Below are 12,982 nucleotides of genomic sequence, written 5' to 3' on the forward strand. Positions count from 1 at the left end.
CCCGGCCTATGAAGGCAAGCATGCCGTATGCTTTCTTGACTATCTTCTCCACCTGCTTTGCCATTTTCAGTGACCTGTGTACCCGTACACCTAGATCCTTTTGTCTATCAATAATCTTAAGGGTTCTGCCATTTACTGTATATTTCCTATCTGTATTAGACCTTCCAAAATGTATTACCTCACATTTGTCTGGATTACACTCCATCTGCCATTTCTCTGCCCAAGCCTCCAAATGATCTACATCTTGCTGTATCTTCTGATGGTCCTCATCGCTATCCGCAAATCCACCAACCTTTGTGTCGTCCGCAAACTTACTAATCAATCCAGTTACATTTTCCTCCAAATCATTTGTATATATTACAAACAGCAAAGGTCCCAGCACTGATCCCTGAGGAACACCACTTGTCACAGCCCTCCATTCAGAAACGCACCCTTCCACTGCTACTCACTATCTTCTTTGACGGAGCTGGTTTTGTATCCATCTTGTTAGCTCACTTCTGATCCTTTACGACTTCACCTTCGGCACCAGTCTGCCATGAGGTACCTTGTCAAAGGCCTTATTAAAGTCCATGTAGACAACATCCACTGCCTTCCCCTCATCAATCATCTTCGTCACTTCCTCGAAAAACTCGATCAAGTTCGTGAGACTCAACTGTCCCTTCACAAAATCATGTTGCCTCTCACTAATATGTCTACTTATTTCCAAGTGGGAATAAATCCTGTCTCGAAAAGGATCTGCAGAAGGATCTAGATAGGCTGGGCGAATGGGCCAGGAAATGGCAAATGGAATTTAATGTTGGCAAGTGTGAGGTGGTCCGCTTTGGTAGGAATAATGGTAGGAAGGACTGTTACTTACGGGGCGAAAAACTGCAGCAGGCGACGGTGCAGAGGGACCTCGGGGTCCTTGTGCATGAGTCGCAAAAACCCAGCTTGCAGGTGCAGCAGGTGGTCAGGAAGGCGAATGGGATGCTGGCCTTCATAGCGAGGGGGATTGAATATAAAAGTAGGGAGGTCTTGCTGCGGCTGTATTGGGCATTGGTGAGGCCGCAGCTGGAGTACTGTGTGCAGTTTTGGGCGCCGTCCTTACGCAAGGATATTTTGGCCTTGGAGGGAGTGCAGAGGAGGTTTACTAGGCTGATTCCGGAGTTGAGGGGGTTGAGCTATGAGGAGAGGCTGAATAAACTGGGCTTGTACTCGTTAGAGTTTAGAAGAATGAGGGGAGATCTCATTGAGACATATAAGATGATGAATGGGATGGATAGGATAGAGGTGGAGAGACTCTTCCCGCTCAAAAAAGACAGTAGGACTAGGGGGCACAGCCTCAAGATAAAGGGGGGGCGGTTTAGAACGGAGTTGAGGAGGAACTTCTTCACTCAAAGGGTGGTGAATCTCTGGAATTCTCTGCCCGTTGAAGTGGTGGAGGCTGCCTCGCTAAATATTTTTAAGACGCGGGTTGATGGGTTTTTGATAAGAGAGGGGATTAAATGTTATGGGGAGAGGGCGGGAAAGTGGAACTGAGCAGCGACAGATCAGCCATGATCTTATTGAATGGCGGGGCAGGCTCGAAGGGCTAGATGGCCTACTCCTGCTCCTATTTCTTATGTTCTTATGTTCTTATGAAAAATCCTTTCCAATAATTTCCCTATCACTGATGTAAGGCTCACCGACCTATGATTACCATCACTTCCTCGAAAAACTCGATCAAGTTCGTGAGACTCAACTGTCCCTTCACAAAATCATGCTGCCTCTCACAAATATGTCTGCTTATTTCCAAGTGGGAATAAATCCTGTCTCAAAAAATCCTTTCCAATAATTTCCCTATCACTGATGTAAGGCTCACCGGCCTATAATTACCTGGATTATTCTTGCTACCCTTCTTAAACAAAGGAATAACATTGGCTATTCTCCAATCCTCTGGGACTTCCCCTGTAGCCAGTGAGGATACAAAGATTTCTCTCAAGGTCCCAGCAATTTCCTCCCTTGCCTCTCTCAGTATTCTGGGTAAGGTAAACGATACCGGTGCTAGTCACTCTTAGTATAGGTCCTCTGCTGATGCTTTGAGCCAGTAAACAGTGTGATTAACATCTGCTGGATGCAAAGATCTTGTATGGCTTTTGTAAGTAGTAGACATGTAAAATAAAATGTGCAAAAGAAACATTCATTTATATGGGCATTTCATATTCTCCAGATGTTCCAAAGTATTTCCCAGTCAATGAAATGGGGTTACTGTCATAATATTGACAAATGTAGGAACCAGCTTACACACAGAATGCTCCACATACAAAAGTTAGATAAATAACCAGGCAATCTGCTTTTATTTTAGTTGTTTGAGAGATAAATGTTAGTGATAACACCTGCTCTTTCTTGAATAATGATTTGTTATATATTGATTTGTTTATGCACACTAGTATACGATCAACAGATTAATTTACATCCAGCAGTTTATTTACAAAGGGGGTCTTGTAATGTAGTGGCTAGTTTCCTTGTGTGGTTGTGTGGCCCCTTTAAGGGGCGATCCTTTGTGCACCACATAACCGGGCCGGAGCCAATTGCATTTTCTTTGTCAGATGCTAGAAAAGGTACTCACAGATTGACAAAGAAAGCCTAGCAGATATCAATGCAGTGAAAAAATTTCACCAGTATGTCTATGGTCAGCATTTCACCATTGTGTCACACTGTAAGCCGATGTTGGGCCTTTTCTGAGAGGATAAGCCAGAGCCACCTATTGCCTTGGCCAGGATGCTGAGATGAGCTTTGTTGCTGGCAGTATACCAGTATAGGCCAGGAAGACAGATTTCAAATGCAAATCATTGAGCTGCCTTCCCCTACCACAGACTTGCCTGTTTCAGTAGTCATGTTGTGGACAGATAGAGACCCGTTGTTATCGAAGGTGAAGAAAATGGTACTGACAGGGCGGCACTTCAACAAGGCAGAGCAAATGATGCCATATTTGCAATGCAAGGACAAGATAATCTGCGAAGGTGGGGTATTATTTTGTGGTCTGTGTCACCATATCACCTTCAGGGCAACAGCCCCTGCTGCAAGAGTTACATCATGCCAATCCTGGCCAGAGCAGAATGAAAGCATTGGTCAGAGATTATGTCTGGTGGCCTGGTATTGACAGAGACATTGAACAAATGGAATTTCAGACTTTCCTGAAGTCTAATGGCATCCATCATGTTAGGTCAGTCACCTAACATCCTGCCTCAAGTGGGTTAGCAGAGTGAGCCGTGCAGACATTCAAGCTTCCATGAAAAGCAGGCTCGTGGGCCATTAGCATTGCAATTTGCAAGTTCTTTGCTGCTCTACGTCATTATATCCCATGCCACTACTGGGGCTGCACTTGTGGAGTTGCTAATGGGTTAGTACCTATTTAGACTTAATGTTCCCAAATTTGTCATGGAGGATGGAGGCCAAAGAATATTGTGACTTTCATAAAAGTGACAAATCATTTGATGTGAACGACTTCATGCTGGTACGGAATTTTGGTTTTTGACCTCTTTGGGTACCAAGGAAATGTGTAGAAAAGACAGGGCCAGCTCATATATAATAGAGACACAGGGCCATCGAGTTAAGAAACATGTTGACCACTTACACAAGAGGATGGAGCTATCAGGTGTGCCCTGCATCAAGTTTATATGTATCAGCCTCTGAACAAGATGGTCAGGCCATGGTCAGGCCAAGGCAACCTTTGCTTTCAGTATCTGAGGCAAAAGAAGGGGCCAGCCAGGGTTTAGCTCCAGAGATGGTTAGCACGTCTACCCCATTAGGGACCCTGTGTCGTTGGTTTCTGAAGAATCCCTGAGAGAGTTGTGGCATTCTGTGAGGGTCTGGAAGTCTCTGGACCAGCTGATGTCATGAACTATTTTCCTTGTGTCCCTTCTGTAATATTGTTGTTTCTCTGCATATATATTAACTGTCTTTTTTTAAATTATCATAGTTAGTCCAAGAAGTTGAGGGGGTGGTGGAGGAATGTGGTAGCGTGGCCCCTTGGAGGGCCAATCTTGCATGGGCCACATGACAAGGTTGGAGCCAATGGAGTGCAAGCGTGCATACTGACCATGCAACTGTGACGGAATAACAATACAAGTCCCAGCCAGGATGGTGTGTAACTTGGAGACAACACAAAGGTAATGGTGCTTCCATGACAAACTGTTCGTGCCCTTTTCTGAGCTCAAGCTCAAAGGGATTGGAAGTGTTGCTGATGTTAGCTTGGTGAATTAATGCAGTGCACCCTGTAGTAATACGTGCAGCCAAAGTGAGTTGGTGATAGATAAGTTGGCTATTAAATCCAATCAAGTAAATTGATCTGCCCCGGATGATGCCGAGATGAAATAGCAGAGACAGCAAAAGAAAAAAATTAAAGATCTTATCAGGACAGCCAAGATATAGTAAATATGTTTTACATTTAAAATTATCTCCCCTTCACATAATCTTAAAAATATTTTTAAAAAAAACTTACACTCCCAGTCTGTAAGTGGAATTATTCTTCCAGTCACATTTTTTCACCCATTCAACTCAAAGGGTTTTTTCTCTCTGAGGTAAAGGGACACAAGTACGTGATGTCTCACCAAACTGGGGGATGACTTCTGATTGTTGAGTACAACTAGATATCATCTTAACAATCACAACTTCTCAAAGAAGATGATAACTCAGAACAGCTGGCAGGGTGGCACAGTGGTTAGCACTGCTAGCTCACAGTGCCAGGTGACCCGGGTTCGATTCCCAGCTTGGATCACTGTGCAGAGTTTGCCTGTTCTCCCTGTGTCTGTGTGGGTTTCCTCAGGGTGTTCTGGTTTCTTCCCAAAAATATGCAGGTTAGGTGGATTGGCCATTCTAAATTGCCGATTAGTGTGGGGTTAGCTAGGATAAATGCATGGGATAATGGGTGGGTGGGATTGTGGTCAGTGCAGACTCGACAAGCTGAACGGCCTCCTTCTGCACTGTAGAGATTCTATGATTCTATGATTTGAGATCTAGGAAAAGTGAATTTCACAAATTTAAGGCTTACCCGAGATGAGAGAGAATCTCTTAAAGTCTTTGAAAGAAACCTGCAAATTGGGCAGTTGGAGCCATCAGCTTAATACAATGTAAATCTTTGCCCCTTTTCCTTATCAGGTCAAATGGCTGAGCTTTTAACATTTATTTGAGACAGTGATCTTGTTGGTTGTTCTAACTTGTTAAAGACACCCATTTGAAAAGCGATCTGGGAATTATTTGCAGTGGAGGAATCTCAGCAGTGATGCTAAGGACACAGTAATATAAAGAGAAGCATATTTCAGCCTGTTTGCAGACTGAAAATTTCCTCTGCTGCCAGCACATCTGACCAAGCCAGCATTGCGACACCAGGCTGGCACAAGGCAAGGATGCAGCAGAGTGCATGCATGTGGCCATCCAGAGTGAAGGCAGTACCATTCTCTCTCATGGTGGCACTGCCACTCATGGGGCTACTTTCTGCTCTGTCTGGCTTCATCTCTTCCCAAGCAACATGGTGTTTCTCCCTGTTCAGCTGGTCACTATTAAGAGAGGTGGGTAACTGCAGTGCAAGCCAGTAAAATGGCCTGCAGCCTCTTTAATGATTGCTAGGAGGCACTTGCATTGATCGTCAGACCCTTAATAACCTTTGGGAAAGGTTATTTGTAATCTGCACTTGAACTCCTTTATTAAGATGACATCTTGCACAAAAGATGGTCTAAACTAGTATTGCAGGTCAAGACGGCATCTTGGCCACTTGGAGACTCTTTAGTGCCTTAAGTATCTGGGAAAATGCTCACCCCTGCTCCCCCTCAACTCCCCATGTTTATTAAAAGGTCTGAGCCTTCAGAGTCAGGATATAAAATATGAGGTTCAGCTTTATTTGTGCATTGGCAGAAATGCTCGAAAATTGGAGTTGAGCTGGAGGTTGGGAGTGGGAGAAAGGTTGACCTCCCAACTTTGTGATCACCCACCATATTAATTTCCAGACATTTCAGTGAGGAGGAGAGATGGTGCTGTTGTACCATTGTGCAAACCAACCTGAGCCAAGCTCAGAGTTAACGATATGTTCACTGATTCAGCAATGTCCAGTGTCAGTAATGAGTCTGTTCTATCAACCAAACTATATCCCTCATTTGCAGCATTATCTATATTTTGTGATGCACATCACAAATTGAAAGTAAGAACTTGTATTTATGTAGTGCTTTTCACAACCTCACAACATCTCAAAGTTCTTTACAGCCAATGAATTTTGTTTGAAATGTAGTTACTGGTGTAAAGTAGGAAATGTGGTAACCAATTTGCACATCATAATTGGCAATGGAATGAATGACCAGATAATCTGTTTAAGAAGTTGGTCAGTAATAGAGCAGTAAAACAACCTGGACTCAAATGGTTGTTTGTATTTCGTTTTTAATTCAGTTCTTCCATTGATCTACAAATAACATGAAATTCAACTGATCTCATTGTGTGGTTTAAATCCTATAATATGTTGCTAAATTGAAGATGAAGGAACTGTCCACTGAAAAACTGGTTCATTAAGAGATCTATTCAAACCTACGTAAATCAGTGTAAGATGTCAGAGCAAATATGTACTTCCATTTTTATCTTAATTCTGGAAGCAAATGTTTGTGGGGTTTGAATATCAGCTGATGAAAAAGCAGTTTTGAAACAAAATCAGAAATCTGGCAAAGATCACTGGAAGGTTCTTTGTTGGATAAATCAGCAAAGCTCTGGAAGCTGCTACTCAAAAGACTTAGAGCAAAATCTGGACTGGTGGTCCAGTGCAGTACTGAGGGTGTGCTTCACTATCAATAGAGCAGAATGCAGAAATCATTGATAGCTGGAAATGCCTGACATGAAGTGAAGTAAAAAGTTTATTTATTAGTCACAAGTAGGCTTACTTTAACACTGCAATGATTGAGCATTTATAAACTCTTTTTGAAAAACTTTGTATTTATAAAGTGTCAATATGTTTTACCCTTAATTAAGTTCTTTTGAAGTGTAGTCACTTGTAATATGGTAACTGTGGCAGCCAATTTGCACACAGCAAGGTCCCACAAACATGATAATGACCAAATGAGCTGTTTTAGTGATGTTGGTTAAAGGATGAATATTGACCAAGACACTGGGGACAACTCTCCTGCTCTTTAGATCTTTTATGTGCAGCCGAGAGAGTAGATGGGACCTTGGTTTAACTTCTCATACAAAAGGTGGCTCTGTTGACAATGCAGCAAACCCTCAGTACTGCATTGGGTTGTCAGCTGAGACTTTGCTCTTAAATCTTTATTATGATTTTAAAATGACGCTGATGTCAAAGGAAGTTCTTCCATACCAAGAATGCAAAGGAAATTTGCAGAGCTGTAGAGCCAACCCACAGTCAGATCAATCAGAGCAGATAAGAGGCTGCCAGAAGCATAATTTTATGTTATGGGAATATCTTATTTTATTGTAGTTCTCCTTCCAGTGCCACTTAAGTGTCAACCAATGAGTTGGAGGTAAACTGGGGACCTGAGAATCTCTGAACTCACAACCAAAAGTACAGCAGAGTGTTGCATGTACAAGAGGATTCTCCAACAAAATGCAGTGAGTAGAGGATAGTTACATAATACAAGTTTGAGACATAAAATAAATTCCAGTCACTTACAGCAGTGACCACAAGCATGGTCGAGGAAGCAACTACCCAGGCATCTCCATTCTGCCTGGCATTTGTACTGTCATTGTCTGTGTCTCATTTCTCTGTTTTTTAAAATTTTATTTATTATTGTCACAAGTAGGCTTACATTAACACTGCAATTAAGTTACTGTGAAAATCCCCTAGTCACCACACTCTGGCACCTGTTTGGGTACACTGAGGAAGAATTTAGCATGACCAATGTACTTAACCATCATGTCTTTTGGACAGAGAGGAAACTGGAGCACCCAGAGGAAACCCATGCGGACACAGGGAGAACGTGCAAAACCCCAAACCGGAAATCAAACCCAGGTCCCCGGCACTGTGAGGCAGCAATGCTAACCACTTTACCACCATGCCACCCCATTCTCTGCCTAAAGGCAAGTCTGAATCACAGCACATGTCTTCCACCAAAGGGAAGACAGGAGACAGCTCCCAATTCCACCTCAGCCAGAAGGGGGATCGAACCCCTATGTTGTTGGCACCAATCTTGATTTACATCAACCATGCAGCAAACTAAGCCTGTCTTCCAAGGAGACAATTGCTGAGTTAACATACCCTTTACATACATGTTATAGCCTGGAGCAATGGATACATGGCTGATCAGAAATCTCTCCCTTTCCTATCGCCTGCCATTGGTGTGTTGGAAAGATTTACAAGTTGATGCTCAACCTGTTTGGCCTCATTATGAATGCATCGTCCTCGGCCATCAAGTCTTGTAGTGGGACTTGAACCTGGAGCTGCTGGCTCAGAAGCAGGAATGCTAGCCATTGTGCCACAGGACCAACTATGTTATGCAGCTATTGCAATATCAATACTGTACAGCACGAGAACAGAGGTGGAAGAATGTTAGAGATTTAAATGCTGACAACAGGCTACTACAGTGGAACAGCAGGAAGCATCTGCTGGATGGAAACATTGAGTGACTGGGCTCGGCGCCACTATTATAAATTTGTGGCTATGTGTCAGACAATGCTAGAATAAAACATTGGAAGACTATAAATAAACTGATCTTTATTTACTAAGAAAATGGTATTAATTTACATCACATGCATTCATTTATTTGGGCACTAGTAAACATGTGGCACAGTTTATTGGACCCTGAGGTCTACTAGTGGCGTCCATGTGTCAGACTACAAACCCAGGATGTGCAAATGGAGCCCTAAAATTCACAGAGGACAAAGGAACTATACAAGAAAAGAAAGTTCATGGAGAAACGATTCTCAAGAATGATTCCAAGGATGACATTTGAGAATAAGAGCGCACAGATTTAAGGGAATTGGCAAAAAAAGCAATGGCAACTTGAGGAAAAACTTTTGCATGCAGGGAATGGTTAGGATCTGGGGCGCAGTAGCTAGTGAATGTGATGGAAGCAGGTTTAAATGAGGCTGAGAGAGAATTGGGTTATTATCTGATGAAGAAGAGTGTGCAGGGCTATTAGGTGACGGCACGGAGCAGATGGCATGAGGTGAATTACTCCCATGAAGACCCAGCACAGGCATGATTTAACCATTCTCTGACTCCGAGATTCTTGAAGTTACAAATGGAAGGTCAAGTGTGGTCTAAAGGAGAAGTGAGGCTGGGGGAATAATTGGATCACTCCCTCTTAAAGTTTTATCTTACTTTTGTATTACCCATACAAATTCGGGGAATCAGTAGTATTATTACTAGACAAGTAATCCGGAGATCCAGAGAATAGGGTAATGCTCTGGTGACATGGGTTCAAATCTCACCATGGCAGATGGTGGAATTAGAATTCAATAAAAGTCTGGAATTAAAAATCTAATGATGACCATGAAACAATTGTTGTCATAAAAACCCATCTGGTTCACTTAGGGAAGGAAATCTGCTGTCCTTACCTGGTCGAGCCTACATGTGACTCTAGATCCACAGCATTTCGATTGACTCATAACTACTCTTTGAAATGTCCAAGCAAGCCATTCAGCTCAAGAGCAATAAATGCTGGCCCAGCCAGTGACACCTGCATTCCATGAATAACAAAAATTTCCTAAATCCACATTAACAATAAAAATTTTCAATGTAAACATGTCACATTGTAATTACACCTTTCCAATTGACAGGTGTGGATAGAATTGTGTATATTTTTAGTATGCTGCACGTTGACCTTGTATATCATATATCATATGGAGAGTTAAAATCAGTTGTAGTCTTTGAGTGAAATGGAATTGGAAAATGGAGATAATTGGATCCCAAATTAAAGACTTATTTCTGTACATATTCTATCTTTAGTTCTCATTAAAAAAAACTTATTGTATTATCTTACAATAATCTGTACTTAATTATTGTCATGTTTATGTCATACGTTTGGTGTCACTTTATTACCACATCAACATTTATAAAGGGTTTGGACTCTATCAATATGCCACTCCGATTGTAGACTCTGACCACCAGACTCACACAAATCATTCAAAACATTTCTGATTTTTTTCACTGTTATTTTCTTCTCAGTAACTGGAATCTCTAATGTCCAGAATAAGAGTTAAACCAAGGTGTTAACAAATCCAAAAACTGTATTGTTGATAATAAGATCATGACTAAACTTATCAATATAATTGTTTTATGCTTCTTTAAAGTCTGGATTGTTTTACTTGATAATAGATATGATACATATTTATAACACACATACTGTTAATACATAGCTATACATTTATAGATATATCTTGCTACACAGTTACGATTACTTTTTAAACTGACAAATACTTTTACAAAATTGGTATGTGAATCATTCTTTCTTCTCCGCTTCCTTCGATGATTGTGCTGACTCATGCTGGAATATCTTTTCATGAACACTCAGTGGCCTCTGTTAGCTCCCCAGGACTTGCATGAAAGGCAAGGGCTATGTTTCTCCCCACTTCCTTGCCTTGGCATCATAGGCACCTAGATATGTGGAGCTGGGTTTCTGCTTTCAGTTTTTAGCTTTTATTTAAAATAATTTGAAGTAGTTTGCCAAAAAAAGGCAAGCATGATATGAGATCTTATCATACAGCGAGTATGCTCTGGAATGCACTACCTGAGAATTTGATGGAGGCAGGTTCATTCGAGACTTTCAAAAACTATTACTTGAAGAGGAATAATATGCAGGGTTACAGGAAGAATGGGACTACTGGAATTGCTCGTTCAGAGAACCGGTGCAGACACGATGAGCTGAATGGCCTCCTTCCGCACTGTAACAATTCTGTGATTCTACGGATCTCAGCCCAGTGTGCCCTGAGACCCAGATAATGATGTAGGTCTGAAAGGTACCAGCCAAGCCATTTACAGCCCCTCAACTACTGTTCCAAATAAGAGCAGCCATCTCAAGATGGACTGAATGCTTGCCCTGGTGACTTCCCTAGTTTGTGCGATTCTAGACATTGGAACTGTCAAAGCTTGAGGTAAGTTTTTTTTTGCTCCCGGTGTATTTTAAATGCATCCGAGAAAAGCAAAGTTCCTGAGGATCGTTAAAAGAATAATGTGCATGTCAATGGCACCTCATCATCTTTCCCAAAACACTACAGGGAAGATATAAGATGATAAACGGCAGCAATTGTTTTATAGGCCCAAGCGGCAACCAAGTTACTAACTTTAAGATCCTGCTGATAAATGTTTGAGTGATTATGTTGTATTATGCTGGTGTTGATTGAGAAAGATGTTGGTTGAAGACACTTGTTCTTCTAAATAACATTGAAGAATCTCCCCCCCCAGCCCCTTTCTACAAGCTTACTGAACAGGCACTTAAGATCATCCTCTGAAGGACAGTAAAGCACACAGATTAGAGAATGGTACAGTGGCACTTGCTGGGATAGTCTGGAGCATAGACGTTGTTTTCTGTGCCATACACAAAGTAGCTGTGCTCTTGTCCTTTCCACTGAAAGTACACTTTGGTCACGGGGATCAGCTCAATTGTCTGCCGCTGCAACAAAGGAGAGATTGATTAATTATGTGCACTGCATAAGGGAGGGATGAATAATTCAAACTCTTCCCAATAAAACACACATTATGTCTTGCAGAATTATAAGCAGTGAATTCCCTCATTTAACCTCTCTGCTTCTCTCCCAGAGAGACATAGAAAGACTTCTAACTCTAACTGCTTGGCCCTTCATGTTTTTGCTGGCTTTGAAAGACCTATCCAATTCCATCTCCTTCTGTAGTCCTTTAGGCTACAGTACTTCAAATATTTATCCAGATTTCTTTTCAAATGCAACAAAGGTTTCTGTCCTGACCAGTGATTCCAGATCTTCATCAATCCCTGGGTGAAAAACATCGTTCCTCAACTCCCCTCTAATTTATCTACCAATTACTTGAAACCTCTGCCTCCTGATTAGAATTATGAGAGACCTGGATAGAGCAGTTCCTAACTACTCTAACTACTTCCTAACTACTCTATCCAGGTCTCTCATAATTTTATACATCTTAATTAAATCTCTCCACAGCCTTTTCAGTTCCAAAGTAAACAACCCTAGCCTATCCGGGCTCTCCCCATAACTAAACTTCTCCATTCCAGGCAACACACTCGTTTCTTCTTTCATTATAGTGCAGAATGAAGCCATTCAGCCAGAGGCAATGCCATGTACTATCTTCTCTAATGTGATTACACTATTTCTACAAAGCAATGACCGGAATTGTACACTATGGTCTAACTAGTGTTTTACACAGTTCTGACATAACCTCTGTACTCTTACATCCTAGACTTTAGTCAATGAAGAAAGGCATCCCATCAGCCTTCTTGACTATCTTATCTGCCTGTCCTGCAACCTTCAGGGCTCTGTGGGCATTCATTCCAAGGTATCTCTGTTACTCAACATTTGTCAATCCTACCATTTATTGCATATTCCCTTGCCTTGTTCATCCTTCCCAAATGCATTACCTTTCACTCCTCTGGATTGAATTCCATTTGCCATTTTTCTGCCCACTTGACTAATCCGTGGATATCTTCTTGCAGTCTACAGCTTTCACCCTCACTATCTACTATACAACTAATTTTTGTATCATCTACAATCTTAATGCCCCCTTCACTGAATTCTAAATCACTGATCTTTACCATTAAAAGTAAGTGATCCAGCACTTAGCTTTGTTAAAGCCCACTGGAAACAGCCTTCCAGTCACAAAAGCACCCATCAACTATAACATAAGGACATAAGAAATAGGAGCAGGAGTAGGCCATCTAGCCCCTCGAGCCTGTCCCGCCATTCAATAAGATCATGGCTGATCTGTCGTGGCTCAGTTCCACTTTCCCGCCCTCTCCCCATAACCTTTAATCAAAAACCCATCAACCCGCGTCTTAAAAATATTTAGCGAGGCAGCCTTCACCACTTCAACAGGCAGAGAATTCCA

The 12,982-nt window shown here is 41.9% G+C and overlaps 1 protein-coding gene across 3 annotated transcripts in view; it reads right to left on the reverse strand.

Annotated features, from left to right (window-relative positions):
- Positions 1–6,804: 6,804 nt before the first annotated feature.
- LOC145339984 (protein SSUH2 homolog) overlaps positions 6,805–12,982 on the reverse strand; it is a 47,699-nt gene continuing 41,521 nt past the window's right edge. For 2 of the 3 annotated variants that reach the window (XM_080184457.1, XM_080184454.1), the window contains one exon: positions 6,805–11,561. In XM_080184457.1, coding sequence (XP_080040583.1) covers positions 11,421–11,561 — 141 coding nt within the window. In that variant the 3' untranslated portion in view covers positions 6,805–11,420. The remainder of the gene's footprint in view (positions 11,562–12,982) is intronic. The other variant, XM_080184455.1, reaches the window with a different exon arrangement.

This window comes from Carcharhinus amblyrhynchos, chromosome 3 (genome assembly GCF_965287045.1).
Source record: "Carcharhinus amblyrhynchos chromosome 3, sCarAmb.v2.hapA, whole genome shotgun sequence".
In the NCBI taxonomy this organism is placed as follows: domain Eukaryota; kingdom Metazoa; phylum Chordata; class Chondrichthyes; order Carcharhiniformes; family Carcharhinidae; genus Carcharhinus; species Carcharhinus amblyrhynchos.